This window comes from Rhea pennata, chromosome 1, assembly GCF_028389875.1.
Source record: "Rhea pennata isolate bPtePen1 chromosome 1, bPtePen1.pri, whole genome shotgun sequence".
NCBI lineage: Eukaryota > Metazoa > Chordata > Aves > Rheiformes > Rheidae > Rhea > Rhea pennata.
In genome coordinates, this window is record NC_084663.1 from 154,191,619 (window position 1) to 154,209,550 (window position 17,932).

General features: G+C 40.1%; 1 protein-coding gene across 2 annotated transcripts in view; it reads right to left on the minus strand.

Annotated features, from left to right (window-relative positions):
• The window catches only part of COL4A2 (collagen type IV alpha 2 chain), a 140,798-nt gene that overhangs the window by 122,458 nt on the left and 408 nt on the right, over positions 1–17,932 (minus strand). For both annotated transcript variants that reach the window (XM_062601703.1, XM_062601702.1), the window contains exons 2-3: positions 17,613–17,717; positions 17,411–17,471 (exon numbers count right to left, since the gene is read on the minus strand). In XM_062601703.1, the coding sequence (XP_062457687.1) occupies positions 17,411–17,471; positions 17,613–17,656 (105 nt within the window). In that variant the 5' untranslated portion in view covers positions 17,657–17,717. The remainder of the gene's footprint in view (positions 1–17,410; positions 17,472–17,612; positions 17,718–17,932) is intronic.

Here is a 17,932-nt window from a genome sequence, read left to right on the forward strand (position 1 = left end):
ATGGATCACTGGAGAGCATGGAGCAGCGGCATAACATTCTCTTCTAGGAAAACCCCAAGCACCATATCCTCTGGCACTGCGCATTCACACGAGGGCTGAGCCAAAACAGCCTCAAGACAGGCTGTGGCAAAGGTCAATAGATGCTGTCAGCTGTCAGCACCTTCTGCCAGTGGGCAGCTAACCCCAAAGATTCATTGTAAAAAACACAAGATATTTCTCATTACAGGCATGTGATTACAACACAAAATAGCTAAGCTCTGCCTTGGATGATCATTACGGACTAAATTCTCAAAGTGATAAATAAAAGCGGCCAGGGATTTTAAGTGCTTGGAAGTAAAGACTTGAATCAGTATTAACACACACAAAAGTCAGCAGTGTTTTCTAAAGTGAGCGATGGCTATGTATACTTGGAGTATCAGGTGCTCTATTGAGATGCCTTAGAAGGGCCTGTCTGACAATCATTGCTCCCCATACGACCAGCGAAGGGTATGGACATCTCTTAGAGGACAAGCAGGTCCAGCTGCTGTGCCTCTCTGGAGACCTATCATGCAACAGGGTCACCTATTCCCCTGGAGCTACCTCTTCTTGGCAGTTAGCTTGGACCAACTGCTTGGCTCAACTTGGATGAGACGAAGTCAATCCTTCCGAAAACCTGGTCTCTCTCATGTAGCTCAGGTTGGACACTTACTCTTCGTGATACCTTTACTATTGCAATGGGGAAAACATTGCATTAATGAACTCATCTTATGTTGACGATTACCTCATGCAGGTAGGCCACAGGATTTTCAGCTGGAGAGTATCTTTTGTTTGCTCTTCCATGCAATGTGGAGAAATTCTTGGACTACTGGCATGCAAAAATAGTGATGGAAGTCTGAAGGAGGCATTCAGATGTATGAAAAGAAATACAGCTGTTCAAACCACATGCCATGTTTCAGCTTATTTGAGAAGGTACATTTTATTGCCATAGGTGGAGTTAGTTTCTAAAAGAGAGCTTCCAGGAGACCCTACTATTATATCATAATTATTAAGTTTACAATACTTAAGGGAAGGTTTCCTTCTGTTTCTTGGGATACCTTCCAGAAACACTAGTATGCTTGACTCAGTAGATGTTTGTTTTTGATAGCATAAACTGATTTCCAGTAAACATGTGATCTAAGGTTATTTTTGCAGAAGAAATTTGGAATTATCTATCTGTACTGTATACTTTAATAGGCAGAAAAAAACACTTTCTCTAAAAGCAGACTTTGAAAGATACTAGATTTTGTGAATTATCGAAGTATAATTACAGAAATTCACAAAAGGGGTTATTTTCCACACATGTGGAATGACGTGTATTAGACAGGCACGTACAGACAGGAAAAACTTACAGGTCCACTAATCCATTATCTCTGTCTGAAGATAGATAATCTTTTAGAAAATATGGTCTCTAAACAGAGCCCTCAGCCCAAAGCTGAGCTCTTATAAATGGGGTTTAAGGAGTCAATAAAAACAAAACTGTCCTTACTGTTTGCTTCTGTATAAGTTATGATGAAGATGTATGTCTCAATATGTGCTAGAAACAACCATTTCCAAAGAAACAAAAACTTGGTTGCATATGATATTTTTCAAGGCTGAGGCCACCAGTCTATCTCTTGATTTTGAAAGCTATCAACCCAAAAGTAGAAACAGCCACCAAACCTCTTCTATCCAGAAATATGGATTTTAAAACACAATACTTTCCAGTATACAATAATGGTCATTTCACATCTTCTTTCTTAAGAACTACTGCATTTCCTATACAACTGTGTTGGTTTCTTTGCATTATTTTACAACAACAACGCGAATTTAAGAGAAATACAATCTTTTTTCCTATTCCCAGTGTCATCTTTTATAAATCTAACTTAAAATTGTAATTCAAGAGAATTGTTTGTAAACAATTTGCTTTTTGAGTGAGATGCCCTCTTTCTCTAGGTAACAAGAATCACAGCCTGAGCTTCTCTTCACACTGTGAAGTTCGTATTAGGTAACAACAAAGCAAACAACAGGAAAAAAAGAAGAAAAAAATCCCACTAAGCTCTAGACCAGCACTGTGAATTTGACAATGATCATCATGGTTAGCTGAACTGGATTTAGATTTAGGATTTGCCACTACATACAGTAAAATTACATTGATTGATGACATTTTAACCTTACATATAACACATTATATTACACACAGTAACTGTGTTTTGGCCCTACTTCACAGGCAAGGTAAGAGGATGAAGTTAACAACATTAGGGCAGTGTTACGTTGTGGAAATAGGCCAACTGACAAGTGATACATATTTGGATCCCCAGATTTCCTTGCACATAAAATCTCAGCTGGAACCTCATATTAGGGATAGTTACAAGTATTCATTATTGAGTGTAAAAACAAAAAGAATTATAGCAGTATTAAAAAAGGCCTAAGTGAAAAATAAGCAGGAATGCTGGTTAAATCACTTTAATTCACCACAACTATCTTAAGGGGGAAAAGAATGAAAAGAAAAAACAAGAGAAATAACTGGAATCCATCACACTGTAAAGAGTGGGCACACCAATCTCAAGTTACTATTTTCATCCTAGTACACATAATAGGACAAGAGGGCAAAGGTAGAAATTAAAGAAAAACAAATTCCAGCCGTCAGGAAGCATTTTTCACATGAGAATCATAAATGCTGGAACACTCTATCAAGTAAGGTTAATGAGGCTAACAGCTAGCAGCCAAGGAACATAAAATTAGATGGCATCATGGGTGGATGACAAAAAAGGAAGCAATTTTGTAATTATCCTGAAGGCAAGAATGCTTCTGATGCCCTTTGCATACCAACATACATACAGAGTCACATCTGCCTTTTAGTTACATCTACAAAATCCCATTCACCATCCTTAGGGGAATTTCGCAGCATCAGTGACAGGATAACCTGGCCCACAGATTTTATCAAAGGTAAGTATAAATGAGGAAAAGAAGGGTTATTTTTCCTTAATTGGTTCATTTTTCAAATTTGCTATATTTTGCAAATTGCTTATATGCAGTTACAGTATTATACAATTAAATAATACCCAAGAACTATACAAAAATCTATTTTTGAAACTGTTCTCATGATACGAACAGAGACAGATCTCACTGCACCATTCTTTGACTTGATACTGCATGATATTCTCATTACAAATAATTTTAGAAATTAAAATGCAAAAAAATCAACATAATATACTTAGATGTGTTAAAACCAGACATTTTGGTAATTTTCAAGATGAAATTTCAGCTAAATAGATGGGCTTTTTTGATTAGGTCCCATATTGATTGATTCCCCCTGCGCTACTTAGTAGTTTTGTAAGAGACATGGAAGAAAGTATAAAATCTCCACTGACTGATGGGGCTGTATAAAATAAAGAAATTGAATACCTGGATTAAATTCTGAGATGAGGGCAATGAAAACGTATTTAACATTGCCCATTGAAAAGTCTTATCTACAAACAGAGAAACTTTGGGCACACAAAATTAGAGGTACTCCATTCTGGGTATCTGATTACCTGAAAAGAAAGATCTCGATAAACAACCAGTTGAACATGAGGTCCCGGTACCATACCTCAGTGAAGAGGTAAAACAACATTGGCTGAATATAATGAGTAGTACTGAAGAGAAATAAGGAGGTTATGCTGTTTTCTTCGTTGAGACTAATGAAAGAGTTGGTCCAATTGTAACCATCAATTTCAAGATTTAATGGAAGAGTTATCAACTACTGGAACAACTCAGGAAGGGTTGTGATAAATTGTCCATCACTGGAAAATTTAAAAATGCAGATGGGATGTTTCTCTAAAAGTTACACTTTAATTCAAACATGAAATAAATTCAGAAGGTTCTTTCAACCTGTATTCTAAAAGATTTGTTTGTTTTTATACATTTTTCACACTAATATGTCACAAACAAATATACTCCATCTAACTGTGTCTGTCTTTTACATCAATGATAAACAAGGATTGTAGATGGGAGAGAAAAGACTGACCACTTAGTGCTCTAAGTCTTACATGAAAAGAATAATGTGGTGGAGCGTCATAAGACTAAAATGAATAAAATTCCTGGCTGGTTGCTCACACGATCATTAAAGTCAAACCTCAGACATTACTGTATTGCTTGGGAGCAAACACAGGTGAGAAATGTGGGGACATACTCTGACTCACTATTCTTGGACTATATTCTAAGCTTCTAGATCTTAAATATTACAAACTGAACCTGCTTAAGTAAAATGTTTCTCAGCTCAAACAAACAGGTATGACCTACAACTACAGTAACAGGAAAGTCAAAAGCACATGTAATGTTAAGTCACTCATTATTATCTGAGTGAGGCTAGGAATTTTTTTCAGTGTCCTGAAAGCAGAACTTCAATAACGATTAACATAAAACCACATTGTCAGCACACACAGGCAACATTTCTATTAATTGTTACCTTGAACATTAAATGCAGTTAATCCTATTGTAATCTATTGCATCTCTCAGGAAGCAACAGAAAAGCTTGAATAGTTACTACCAGAACCAAAGCGTGTTCAAATTCATTGACTTAAAGGAGTTTTCTACAAACGTGCTGTAATCTCACTTTAAAAACTGACTGAAAACACAGACCATAGAATAACACCAATTTAAATTAGAATTTTCTGTTGAAGACAACTTGTTGTTCTGCTTAAAAATCAGTGGCATGAAATGACTCTCACATAGCACTGTAGTTAATCATTACAAAATAGTTAAGCCAGCAGTGTATTTGTGTTCTTCAGCATTAGTTATTTAGACTTAAAGCAATTGTTCACATGTCCTTAATAATTAGACAGAAGCTGTGTGATAATACTCCAAGATCTCACACTGTTAAGTCTTTACAAAGCATGCTGATTACCACAGAATCACAGAATGGTCGAGGTTGGAAGGGACCTCTGGAGATCATCTAGTTCAACTCCCCCTGCTCAAGCAGGGGTCACCTTGAGCATGTTAGACAGCATTGCATCCAGGGGAGTTTGAATATCTCCAGAGAAGGAGACTCCACAACCTCTCTGGGCAACCTGTTCCAGTGCCCTGTCACTCTCACAGAAAAGAAGTTGTCCTTATACTCAGGTAGAACTTCCTGTGTTCCAGTTTGTGCCCATCACTTCTTGTCCTGTCACACGGGACAACTGAAAAGAGTTTGGCCCTGTCACCTTGACACCCTCCCTTCAGGTACTCATACCCATTGATAAGATTCCCTCTCAGTCTTCTCTTCCCCAGGCTAAAAAGGCCCAGCTCTCATAGCCTTTCCTCATAAGAGAGATGCCTTAGTCCTATATACTACATACTCTTTGGAAACATAGGCATGTCTAATGCAGTACAGAGCCATACAGCACAGAGGTTCAAAAAGCTAGTTTCAAATGACCTAACTTGGGTACTCTATCTGTCCTGAATAGCATATGTTGCAGTGTGTTTATAAAATCTGCTTGATAAATTCATTAGAAAGTTATTTTTCAGCAAGCTCCCTTGCTCACCTGCACCACGGCTGCAGGAAGACCAGTTCCACAACGATGGATAGTCAGTGAGTCCTGGCTCACCTGGGCTCCCTAGCTAGTCAAATACGGCTCTCATGTTGGGGTTGTTTTAGAACAGTCTTGCTGTGCTGTCAGAGGCTAATGGCAAATCTGAAACTCATGCCTGAAGGGAGATAGCCTCTTGGAGCTCCTCCTGCAGCTACAGCCACCATCACTTTCAGGTCACCCCCAGGCTCAACTGTGAGCTCTATCTTGCAATGGAGTCCCATTCAGGACCTGCTCTCTCCTGCTACTTGTGATATTCTGTAGCCCTCCCTGTCCTCAGGTCTCCAAGTTTTCTGTTATTTGTCTTGCTGCTTTTTAACATGCAGAGATTTTGGGAACAAATCCCCAGATCAAAGGGTCAAAAGTCTTTCCTGCTTGTGCTCTGGAGCACAGACTCTGTGTACACTGCACATTTGTGAGACACAGGGAACAGCTGAAGTTACTAACCAGACTGTCTGAAAAGGTTAACCAGACTAGCTGAAACTGCATTCTGTTCTAAAGTGTCAGAAAAAAAGGAAATTTCTTCATGCTATGACAAAACTGAGTTGGTCTTTTGTGTATAAAAGAAAGAAACAAGAACATCCCTTTAATTTTGATTCACCATTTTCTCATTCCCTTTTATAGGAAAACAATATTCCCCTTTGACAGTAGGCAATCTTGGAAGTAGGAAGACACAGTAGCAGTTCTGATACTGAACAGCAAGATTTCTGTGGCTGAGATAACTTAAGACCAATCAGGCTGGACCACAAAAAGACAACAAAATGGTCCCTGGCTTGGCTTCTCAACTACTGAGGAAGACTTTTCCTGAAAAATGACAATAAACTTTTGTTTACAGAAAGCAGCAGACAGTGGGGAATCACAAGATGAGAGTTGAGGAGTCTTGAAGATACTATTTCTGCATAGAATTATATCATAACATGCATTTCTTCGTATTACCCTTTATCATTATGAGCTACCATAATCTCACTGCAGACTCTCTCTATAGGGTAAATAGCAAAAAATATTTGGTGTGTACATTTCCATACCCCTTGATCTCTTTAGAAAGATGAACTTTAATCTCCCAATATTAATTGCGCTATTCTATGAAGTTACATGTGTGCTCATCTTAGTGGAACATTTATTTAAAAGCTGAATGAAAGACTGGTAGCCTCTAGGCTAATAGTAAATGGCAGGGCATGATTTCAGTCTACCTCCCATTCATAACAAATGATGCCTACAGTCAAGTTCCTCTCTCAGTTCCTTGGCTATAACTGTTGCTGGCTTCAAGGGAGATGGCAAACGTTACATGAATAATACAAAAATCACAGCAATGAAAATGAAATACCTGTAAGTATTAGTAAAAATTACACAATTCCTAATTTGAGAGGGTGTATCTTCAATGAAATAGCACACAAGCTTAGAGTCCATTTAATGGCAACTGGATTCAATATACGAAGAGCTACCAATGTCAGTAAGATGTTTCTTACAAGCTTCTGGTTTGGTCATAATATATATGTTCACCCTCGGGAAAAACAGCAGACCACTTGGTTCAAAATGTGAAGCCCTGCACACCTACTAAGCAGCACAAGATGATGTAAGCATGTTGCTGTAGGGCTTACATGAATTCCTTACTTACACAAATTCAAGACTACAGTCTCAGTCTTCAAAGTGATTTATGATCCAGCCTCAAGCTACTCTACTAATCACCCATCTAACTCAATGGCTACCATACGTAATACTGTGTCCCTAAGGGACAATACCAACCTTAAGCAAAAGATTAGAGTTGTGAAAGCAGAAATAAAATCTTCCTGAAGTTCTCTAACATCTTAGACTATTCAACATACCTTATCAAGAATGACTACAGTCTTATCCCCTTCAAGGCAAAAACAGAGTTATTGTGAAGTAGTAACACCAAAAAGAATGCAAAGCTTCTCCTCTCAACAGAAAAAATAATCAAAAGATCAGTACTGGTCAGAGCATGCATTGGATCGGGTAAGATGTTTGGCTCTTAATTTGATGGCATAGACTTAAAAGGAAATCAATGTTAAAGAGAAATCTAAAATTTTCCAGACTGTTCTACAGTTCATAGGCCATCTGAGCTTATTTGGATAACTCTTTGGAAGGGATTCAGGTACAGACAGTCTGATGTGTGGAGATATTATCACATTTTACTCCCTTTGAGTCTAGGTTAAGTCTAGTTATTCAGAGGAAAAGCGGACCGATTCCTTTAGTTCCTGGGTCTCAGAAAGGAAGGAGTCCCAGGAACTCCTCTCCTTATGACTGCGGCAAAATCTAAACAGAGCATCTCATGGAAGACTTTTTTTTTTTTTTTTTTTTTTTTTTTTTTAATGGCAATATTAATAGATCCATAGGTAAGGCAGAAAGACTGTGATTTAGCAGATGAATCAAAACCATACGAGAACTGGAATAGAAAAGTAAGAAAGAGTTCTACTTTGGAAGCTGTACAACTGACAACCGACAAACCCCTGTTCACAATAAATGAGTATAATTAACCCCCTGCCTTCTGTTACTCAGCCATCCTTGACTTTATTCTAAAATGACAAAGTGAAAGAGCATTTTTTTTCACATAGCTCTCAGCTGACTACTCCATGTAGACAAAAAATCTCCAGCAAGAGAGAGGCAGCTGAAGGAGATGCACTGCAGTTTTCTTAGTTTTGAGGAGCAGATCAAAAGGCAGCTGGGGAGCATGGTATAAGCCACTCGACAGTGAGCATGTAGCCAAGTACGAAATTCTCTAGTCCTTGTCCTTTTCCTATGGAGGACTATCTTTCCCAACACTTAGGAAAAAGAAAGAGGGTTACTGAAGTGAATGCTTTTTTGATGCCTCTACTTTTGCAAATTTGTTTGTGATCTGTTGCTATTTACATATATTTTCACATTCAGATTTGTCCTTTATTTTACTTAAATGATGTAGATGTCAAAAAATGGGACATCCCAGTGCAATGAAACACCACATACATCTTAAAACAAAACTATGGTGAGGTTTTCTTTTTCTTTAGGCACAGATTTCCTATTCGAATGGATAACATAGCAGTACTGTTGCAAAGCAAACCACAAGTATTCAGAATGTTAACTGCTGTCTGCATTTTCTGCATCTCACTGTAAAACAGCTATTCCTTCATTTCTCTCCTTCTCAGGTAAAACTCCTACCCAGTTCACTGATATACTTGGGAAATGAGTGTGCGCCCTCATTTCTAGCCAATTCACCTGTACTGAGGTGTCATGGTTTGAGGCACACATGCTCTGTGCCCGTATTAATAAACAGCACTGTGCCATTCTACTGGATCATCTGTACACCTTAGAAAGGTCTCTTGTATGCTTTTGGCTTGGGCCAGCAAGCTTTAGCTTGCTTTGCTTTCGTGCTCGCCTAAGAAGTACCTGGGCACGGTGCAGGAGTTTGCATAATCCCAAGGGCCACAGGCAGTCTGTAAGAGGCCATCCTGTTTTGGAGGCTAAGGAGGCTAATTAACAAGGCTAATGACTATTGTGGACATGGATAGGTGGTGCCAATTGGCCACAGGAGCAGAGAATACACCTGGGGCTGGATAGTTTTACTGTAATTGACATAGCCAGAGAGGAAGCAGCCTGCGGGCTTCACTGAGCTAAGAGGTAACAGATGTGCCAGCTGCCACATGGACAAGTACAGAGGACAGAAGACACCTTCCATACCTTCCTCTGCCACGTACCTGCAAAGCACCTGGAGATAATCTGGCTTCAGTCCCATACTAAAAGGGAAATGCTTAAATTTCCTTATTCGTTTCCTTCTTCCAGCAAATGTCAGTTAAGATTTTCCAAGTTTTGTACAGGGAGGTTTGGGTCATTTCCAGCAGACTGTTTCTTTGGCTCCGCGTCTGAGGGAGATATGCAGGCTTCCCATGCTCTGCGGCCCCAGCGGCTATTCCCAGCCCCGCGCGGGGAGAGGCATTCCTTTCTGCCCACTCCCTTCCCCGTGACTCAGCCCGGGACATACTGGCAGCCTCGGGGAGCAACGCCGTCCTCATTCCTGAGGAGCTCCCTAGCGTCTCAACACGCACATGTTGAGGGTGCCGTGAGACTTAAACCAGGTGGCTGAACATCAATTACTTGGGGTCAGGACGGCTGCAGCTCAAATGTAACATGCCTTTCTGTGCCTTTCTTCATCTGCTTACAGCATGCTTAAAACTGTCCGGCTGCGGCTCAGAAAGCTTGGACAGTACCTGAGAATTGAGACTCCTATAGGGCAGTTAGGACCTGAGAACTGAGACTCCTATAGGGCAGTTAGAGCAACACTAATCTGTCCACGCACTTCCCTCAGCCCCAGTCAGGAGCTGTGCAGGTCTCAGATGAGGAACGGGTTTGTTTTCAGTGCTGTATTTCCGCAGGAGGTCAGGCTGTGCAGCGAAACGGCCAGCTTCCTGCAGCACCAGGAACTCTGGCCTTCAGAGGACATCTATTAAGCTCAATCTGCCACACCAAACGCTAGCAGCTGATACGCAAATTCCGGGAATCGCTTCGGTCATAAACTTTTGGGAGCACTGCACCGCACCGTGGGCAGAACTTAAATCTGGGACAGTTGTAGTTGTTTGTTTTCTAATGATACAAACCCGGGGGGGAAAAAAAAAAGACTTTGCAAAACAGGTCAAATGGAAGGGTTTGTATTGCATCCAAAATGTTATTGTTTTGCTGAAATGTCTTTTTTTATACAGTCTGATTATAAAGTAATTGTGACCAACAAAGAACTGTTAGGAGCCTTAAGAAATATAAAGGAAAAGTATAGTTGGAGCACAAAATTTATTACTGGCTTCATTGACCTATGTTGAGTGGAGGTGCAGGCTTGGTTTGCAGTCAAGGGCTGCCAAAAGCAAGCCAAGCCCTATTTATCTGAATGATCTTCACTCACTGACTTCAGCAAGTCAGTTCAAAATAAAAGTTGGGATCATTTACAAATAGGACTTCCGAAATATCCCAGCAAGCATATGTCATTGATAACAGATACGGCTTCTCCTGATCTCTCATGTATAAATTAAAAGAAAAAAAAATGAAAATGGAATATTCAAAACATTGCAAAATACAACACACAGTTCAGAAGAAACAGAAATTTTGCTATTCACACAAGTGGGGAAAAAAGCCAATGTTCTGCAATACAAACTACCTCTAGGGATTTAAAGATAGATTTTGCACAAAAAATGGAATAAAACATGTTCCTCTTTCCTATAGGCAAGCTACTAGCAGTACTTGCCAGGTAAGAGAGCAAAGCTTATTTTATGAGATGGACTGGAAGTTCATAAGGAGAAAAATTGTTGAGACAAATAAATCACATTCATAGCTTTACTGTTTCCCAAGATGGTAATTCTCAGCTATCAGAAGTTGAAACTAAATAATTTTTCTTACTATTTTTCTTAACATTTACTGATATCAGACTGTGAAAACTTTGATATATTTCCTTTGAGATAAGGATATGGATTATTAACACACAAAGAAAGATTAATGTCAGTACAGATTACTAATTAGAACTCATTGGTAAATTTATGTTGGATGTCTTTTTCATCATAAAAAGACATTTTTAAGGACTACTTCCCTTTTTTTTTTTTTTTTTTTTTTTTCTCCAGGAGAAAAAGGCAAAATAACAGTTTCCATTCTTTCCATACACAAAGCTCCAGTCAATTTTGAAAATTTTATTTTGGCTCTCCCCAAACAAATCTGTTTTCCTAAAATTTCTGCCTTACCTTCAAGATTTACTTTTGCTTTTACAGCTTGAATCACAGCCAACTTTTTGCCAAACTCCCAAGTTTTCCACTACTGACCGTCAGCCTCTAGCTACCTTGTGGTCATACAACCTAGCTCCAGTTGAACTGAGAACTGGCACGCTCATGGCGTCGACATCGGGAGTGTCTTCTCCCCCCTCCCCAGCCTCTGAGGTTTGGCTGCCCGGGCGCCTGGCCAGTCCTTGGTGCAGCTGTGTGGCCTTGAATCTGAGAGCTGTGCGGAAAGAGCTGTGTGAGAAGAAAGCTGGGAGGAGCGGAGTTTCCCTTGGCGTTAGCGCTCAGGCCCCCGGTCCTTGCTGGGGTGCACCCATGCCTGTGCCACCCTGTGGGCTGGCTTTCCAGCCTGGCCTCAGCCTGTCCCCAAGTCCTTGCACGGCCACCGCGGGCCGGGTTGGCCCTGGTGTCAGTGCCCAGATCCACTCTGATGGGTGCTGGGGTGTCTGCCTGTCCCGCTGCAAAAATGTCTCAGCTGAGGCATGTGTATTTATTCCTGCCGACACAAGCTTGCTCATTAACTTCTCCTTTCCCTTGCTTTTCCCTTGCTGTGCATCATTTCTAGGGTCTGAGAACAAGGAGCTACTCCTGCATGCTAATGACTCACTCCTCCAGCTTCCAAAGGGACCAAAAAGGCACATGAAAATTAAAGAGTATCAGTTGTTAATCATTCAGAAGTGTTTGCATGATAAAAATCACATTCTTTCACTGTGAGCTGAGTCAACTGCTGCTGTCAACTGGTACTTGCAATTAATAAGAGAATAGCTGTTGATAAACATCAGGAAATACTGCAAATTTCACTGTGCCTTTTGCTCCTTAGGAACAAACAAAGTACCACAAATAGTATAACACATTACTTTCCCAAGAGAGAATGGGCTGGAGAAGGTAAACTGCCTTCTTTGGCAAGCAAAGGCATCAGAACTGTAAACTACTAAATCAGTTTTGAATTCTCCAAGATCCTGGATTAGTGTAACACAATATGAAGAATGTTTCAATCCTTGACCAATATTTGGCTTGGAAAAATAAAAGCATACAACTAATAAAGGGCATTCTATTTTCAGACAAGAAATTCACTAATGCAAAAGGCAAAAAGAGCCAATAATAAAATCCGTGCTCTAAACCATGTCACTCAGTATCAACATTTTAATATCTGTTCTCCCCTTCAAATAAAGTATTCAGTGTAACACAAGAAACAGATAGAACTCTCTTCCACAAAATGCAGCACGACTATACTAAAGGCCACTTAATAGCTCTAATAAAAAAAGTTACACTGAATATACTACTGTATGTTTCTTGAGCATGTTTCTTATCTACTCATCCCCCTCTCAAAAAGAAATTAATAAAGAAACCGCGTGTGCACTTTTCACTGAGAGATTAAAGAGCACAGAAATGCACGAGAACCTCTTTCTCATAGCTCTACTGGGGAGATGGTATATTCCTGTTGGTGTAACTTGTCTTCAGTTCTTGGATGAATAAGTTGAAATAGTGTTAGGATAAGACTCTACACAAAGAATAGCCTCCCTAAATTAATACACACAGACATGGTAGAAATGGCTCTTAAAGAAAACTATCTATGAGGATGGCTTAAAAGATAAGAAATTAGGATGAGTATTGGTTTCAAAGCCATGACAGCAAAGAGGTGTTTCAGGCAACAACCTGAATAAGAACAAGTTAAGGAGACATCTATGGAAACTATACTACTGATGCATGGAGCAGACAGCATAGGAGGAAAAAAGACCAGAAATGTAGAATTTGTTAGCTATGGACCATGACTCCATGTATGTAGTATCTGCAGTGAGTGCACTAGTCTGCCTGACATCATACTGATAGTGCCAGGTGAAAATCCTGCCGCTCCTGGAAGCAAAAATAAGAATCCCATTTGTGCAGCTGTCCTTCCTGCCATCTACAGCATGGTGCACACTGTGTGACACTTGTCACGCTACAACACTGCACATCAAAAAACACTGCTGCTACATCAACGCTTGGCTGTTGATGTTAGTGAAAGTGAGGGATTTTGCCTTATGTAGCCAGCTGGATGCTACTTCCTCCATCCAGAAGATCACATAGTCCTTTAACGGAGCTACTTCTTCATGTCTTTGTGTTTGAATTTAGAAAAAAAGTCCTCCCCAAACTTCCCACTAATTCTTTCAGAGTTAAAAGAGGAAGTGAACAAAGCGATTACATACTCCAGATGGCTCCCTAAAATGCTGACTTTTTCTTTTTCTTTTTTTCTTTTTTCTTTTTTTTTTTTTTTTGGCCAGGTATCATTACTCTGTCTAATTTTCTTATAAAATGCAACAGACATAAATAAAATGGTTAGAATGGCTACCCATTCCTGGATCACCTGCACAGTACATATGCAGTCAGTGTTATATTCTGCACACTGTCTGTGATCTTAGCACATGCATGTGTAGTGGACATGCCCAGCAGGGTGGGCTGAGTGATTACTCCACCCTGACATCTTTCAACCTGGAAATCCTGGGTTAACATAAAAAGTCCTCCTGTTTCAACCAGACAAAAGTTTCCAGATGGAAAAAAGCAGGACACATCTGGGAAAAACTGGATATATGATAGCCATAGAGCACTGACACATTCTAACTTGAGAACATTAACTTAGGCATCTGTGGTAGCCATCTAATTTCACTACAAAATCTAAAGACAGAAGTAAATAGTACTGTTAGTTTTATCCTCCCATTTTAAAGATTGTTGCCTTCCCCTCTTTAATGCTATTCTCCCTAATATATCCCTCTACAGTATCACAGAAGTCAGCAGAATTATATCCAAGAATTATACCCAGTGCATTACTTTGGCTTTGCAGCTATTTCTTTACTTATTTGTATGTATACATGTATTCTTCCTTTCTAATATCTGTCACTTGCCATCTGCTACTTATTTTTACCATTTTCATTCTAACTCATTCTCTTTCAGTGTTTTTTTTATTTGAAGTTATCTGAAGTTCATTCCCTTCTTTTCTGGGATTCTAATGCTCCCATAACAATGTAGCTTTAAAAAAAATGTAATTTTAACTAAGGACAGTTTAAAAATATGCTAAAGGAGCACCAATACAGTCATAAAAAATTAAAAAAAAAACACTTATGAAGAAGTGTGATTGGGGAAAGACAAAAGAAAATAATCAATATTAACAGAAAATAGGTTCTCTCCAAAAAGCAGAATGCTATAATCGAAGAATTATGTTTTTGACACAATACATTTGGGATGAGACAGAGGGAGAAGAAATCTGTAAACTTGGCTATATTTTGGGTAGTTGAAACAATTTAATTCTATTTAAGCCAGATGAATATTTACATTTGCATTTTGGTAGAGTTCCAAAGCTATTTGGGGCCTTTAACATAGCCAGTATATGCCAAAGAGCGCTAAAGATAACTGGAGCCTAATCCACTCCATTTGGCTGTCTTTCTTAGTATTTCCATCCAGGGACACTTTTTCCTTGGTTTGAAAGCAGCATCCTCTCCTGTCATCAAAGACACCATTTCTTCTTCCTCAATACAGAGATACTCTAAACATCCTCTTTTTCTTCCTCTCTCATTTCTTTCTCTGCTCAGAAACATCCATCTCCTAAACAGCTAGCAACAGTCTGCCAGACTATACATCCAGTCAAACTTTTCAGAGTTCCCCCCTCTCTCTCTCCTTGCCTGATTTCTCCTTAATCTTGTTCCAGTTTCTTCCAATGTGTAATTTGCTCACTCAACAACACTTATCTCCAACAACTGTATATCATTCACATATATGGCTGCCAAACTCAGCTGTTTTGCTTGTGCAATTATAGGCAGAACAATGATTTTTAAGATCTGATCCCACAAACTTTAAAATACTGTTCACTTTCATAACATTTTTATATGAGCTAATAAAACACTTCATAACATAACACATTAATCTGTCTAACAAATAGTAAAAGATTTACTGTTGCAAACATAGTTACAATATAAAGGAAAAAAGGGGTTTTCCTGACTTGCACAGAAAATACGGAATTCAGGCATTCTTCTGAATCTCAATACTCATGCACAATATCAACCTTCCATATCATTGCCAACTACCCACCTGCAAAGATTCAGATGCTGCTACTTCCCACACAGGCTTACTCTGTAACTTTGCAAACATACTCAGCTGGAGCTGCCCCTGAAAGGAGCAAGCCCACCTTACTTCCCATCCCCAGCTGCTCATTCCCAGTACTGTGCCAGCCCGAGTGTTTATGAATATCAGCGGTGATCTGATCCAGCCTCAGATTAGCACTTGCCCCTCTTCTCTTTTCAGGGGGGCTGATAAATTTAAACCAATAATTTTACAACTAAGTTCACCATGCGATTACAGAAAGACCTGTGCTGGCCAAGGGAAGGGAGTGGCACAAGGCAGGATATGGGATAAATATTTTGGTGGCCGTGCAGCTCAGATTTTTCATGAAAGCACGACCTTACTTCCTCAAGCACATTCACCGTGCCATCCCTGGAGAATGTGTTTCATCTCCTATGCAGCCACCTTAGGAATCAGGGAGATTAGATATCCTTGCAGGATAATTTATTCTTCCAAGAAATTCTGGGGAAAACAGAATGTGGAGATTCAAACAGCCATGGCCAGAATGCATCCATTAATTAAGGTAGCTGAGTAACTCTTCCGCTTACATCTATATTACATTGCAGCCTGCAGTGCAGAAGCAAGAATATAAAGGAGAATAAATTAGCCTATGCTATAGCTATAGCTCAGGTATCATGCAATGTAGTCTGCAGCACAAATTCATAAAAAGAAGACTCATGCCACAAATGCCACAGTTTTATGTCAACTGATCCCAGTGATTCCATTACTGGGCCTAAACACTATCAATCTGCTCCAGTTTCACTATTGTGTGGTAAATATTTGTTTTGCACGGTTCAGTAAAATGATGATTTTATCACAAGCCCATGATGAAGACAAGGAACATGTGACACTCGAGGTCCTTGCTCACTTCCCTTCCCATGGGGCTTTGGGTCTCCAGCCTCCCTCACAGCTCCCACCTGGCCATGGTATGGAGAGATCAACCTCAATGCTCCACCAAGCATAATCAGCCATGCAGACCGAAGGGCACACTGTATGCGCTGACTGCAGCTGGAGTGCAAAAAATTGTTACAACGTGATACAATATCTACTGCAAAAGCCCTATTTCCCACTTCTTCATACATTATGCCATCTCACTACAAATATGTAACTACACTAGATATCTATAAGGAGCGTAAATTAATAAAAAGGGGTAAAAGTTGCAGAGAGTATGAATAAAATATAAATAGAATGACTTTTAAAAAAATTAATCAAGGTCATATTTGCCCTTGGCACAGGACCACAAAGCCTCACTCTCACTTAGTGACTGACAAAAGCAGTCACGGGCTAAATCTTAGCAACCTTTTAGCCTGCAGTATTCAGGCCTGATCCAAAGCCTACTGGCACTCACGAAAATCTTTCAATTAAATTCACCAGGCATTGTAACAAGCATATGCAGCTCTCCCACTTGTTTCACACCCCTGTGGTAATGACCACAAGATTTAATACATTCTGTTTGCATCACCACCACAAGCAGATATTCACAATCACCTATACAGCATTTAATTTATCAATTCTTATTTTGGGATTTAACAATTTAATTTAAGCAACAATATATCTATAAATGTGCTTCTGATTTGTAAAATTAAGCCATAGCTTCAATCTAAGTCCTCAGATGAGGTCTATACTTAAGTGAAGATATTTCTTCTCCAGGTCAGCTTTTCCAACATACTCTCTGGTAGCTGCAAGAGTTTTTGTTCCACCTATCTGTCTTGGTGCTTTTCTTATGAAAATGAAGCAGTTTTAGGGCTTGCTTCTAACTGCTCATTATTACTTCAGCAAGCTATCTGGTCTGAGCAAAAGTAACTGCAGAATATTTCAACTACCTGACACCAGTCTTAGCAATTCTCTGTTACACATCATTTACTTGAAAGCAATAATTTGTAAGGCTTGCAGAGATGATTTGTTGGTTGTTTCTTTTAATGAAATGATAGATCAGCCATCTGGCAAAAGACAAATGCAGTTCCCTGCTCTCTGGTACCAAGGAAACTGCTTTTTCCTTCTCTCTCCTCAGTAAAAGTCGTAAGGTATTTTACTTACAGCATCTACTTTGACGGCTGACAGCATGATTTCTATCAGGATCAGCAGAAGCCCCACATGCCTGCATAAGAAGGTGGAAAAGCATAAGATCGTTTTAATGTAGCAGAATACAAGCACATGAAAAAAACTTTACAGTGAAAGGTTACCACCCTAGGACTTTTAAAAAGTCATTTCCCCAGACCTGCGAAGTGGAATTACTTACTGACAAATAAAAATGCGCGTTTTAGGAAGCCGCGAGATGTCCATTTTCGTTCCTTCCCTGCCCGGGGGGCTCCGCTCTGGGTTTCCTTACGCGGCACGGCAGCCCCTGGAAGGCAGACAAAACCGCGCATTTTACGCCAGCCGCCCCCCCTCCCCCCCCCCCGGAGGTCGCCGGGCCGCGCAGAGCCGCGGAGCGGCCGCACCAGCCGGTGGTGGCGGTGGGAACACGGAGCGCGGATCCCCGACGGGCAGGCACGGATCCCGCGCCCCCTTTCCTTCCCGCCTCCGCGGCCGGCCCCGCGCAGCCCGCCCGCCCGCCCG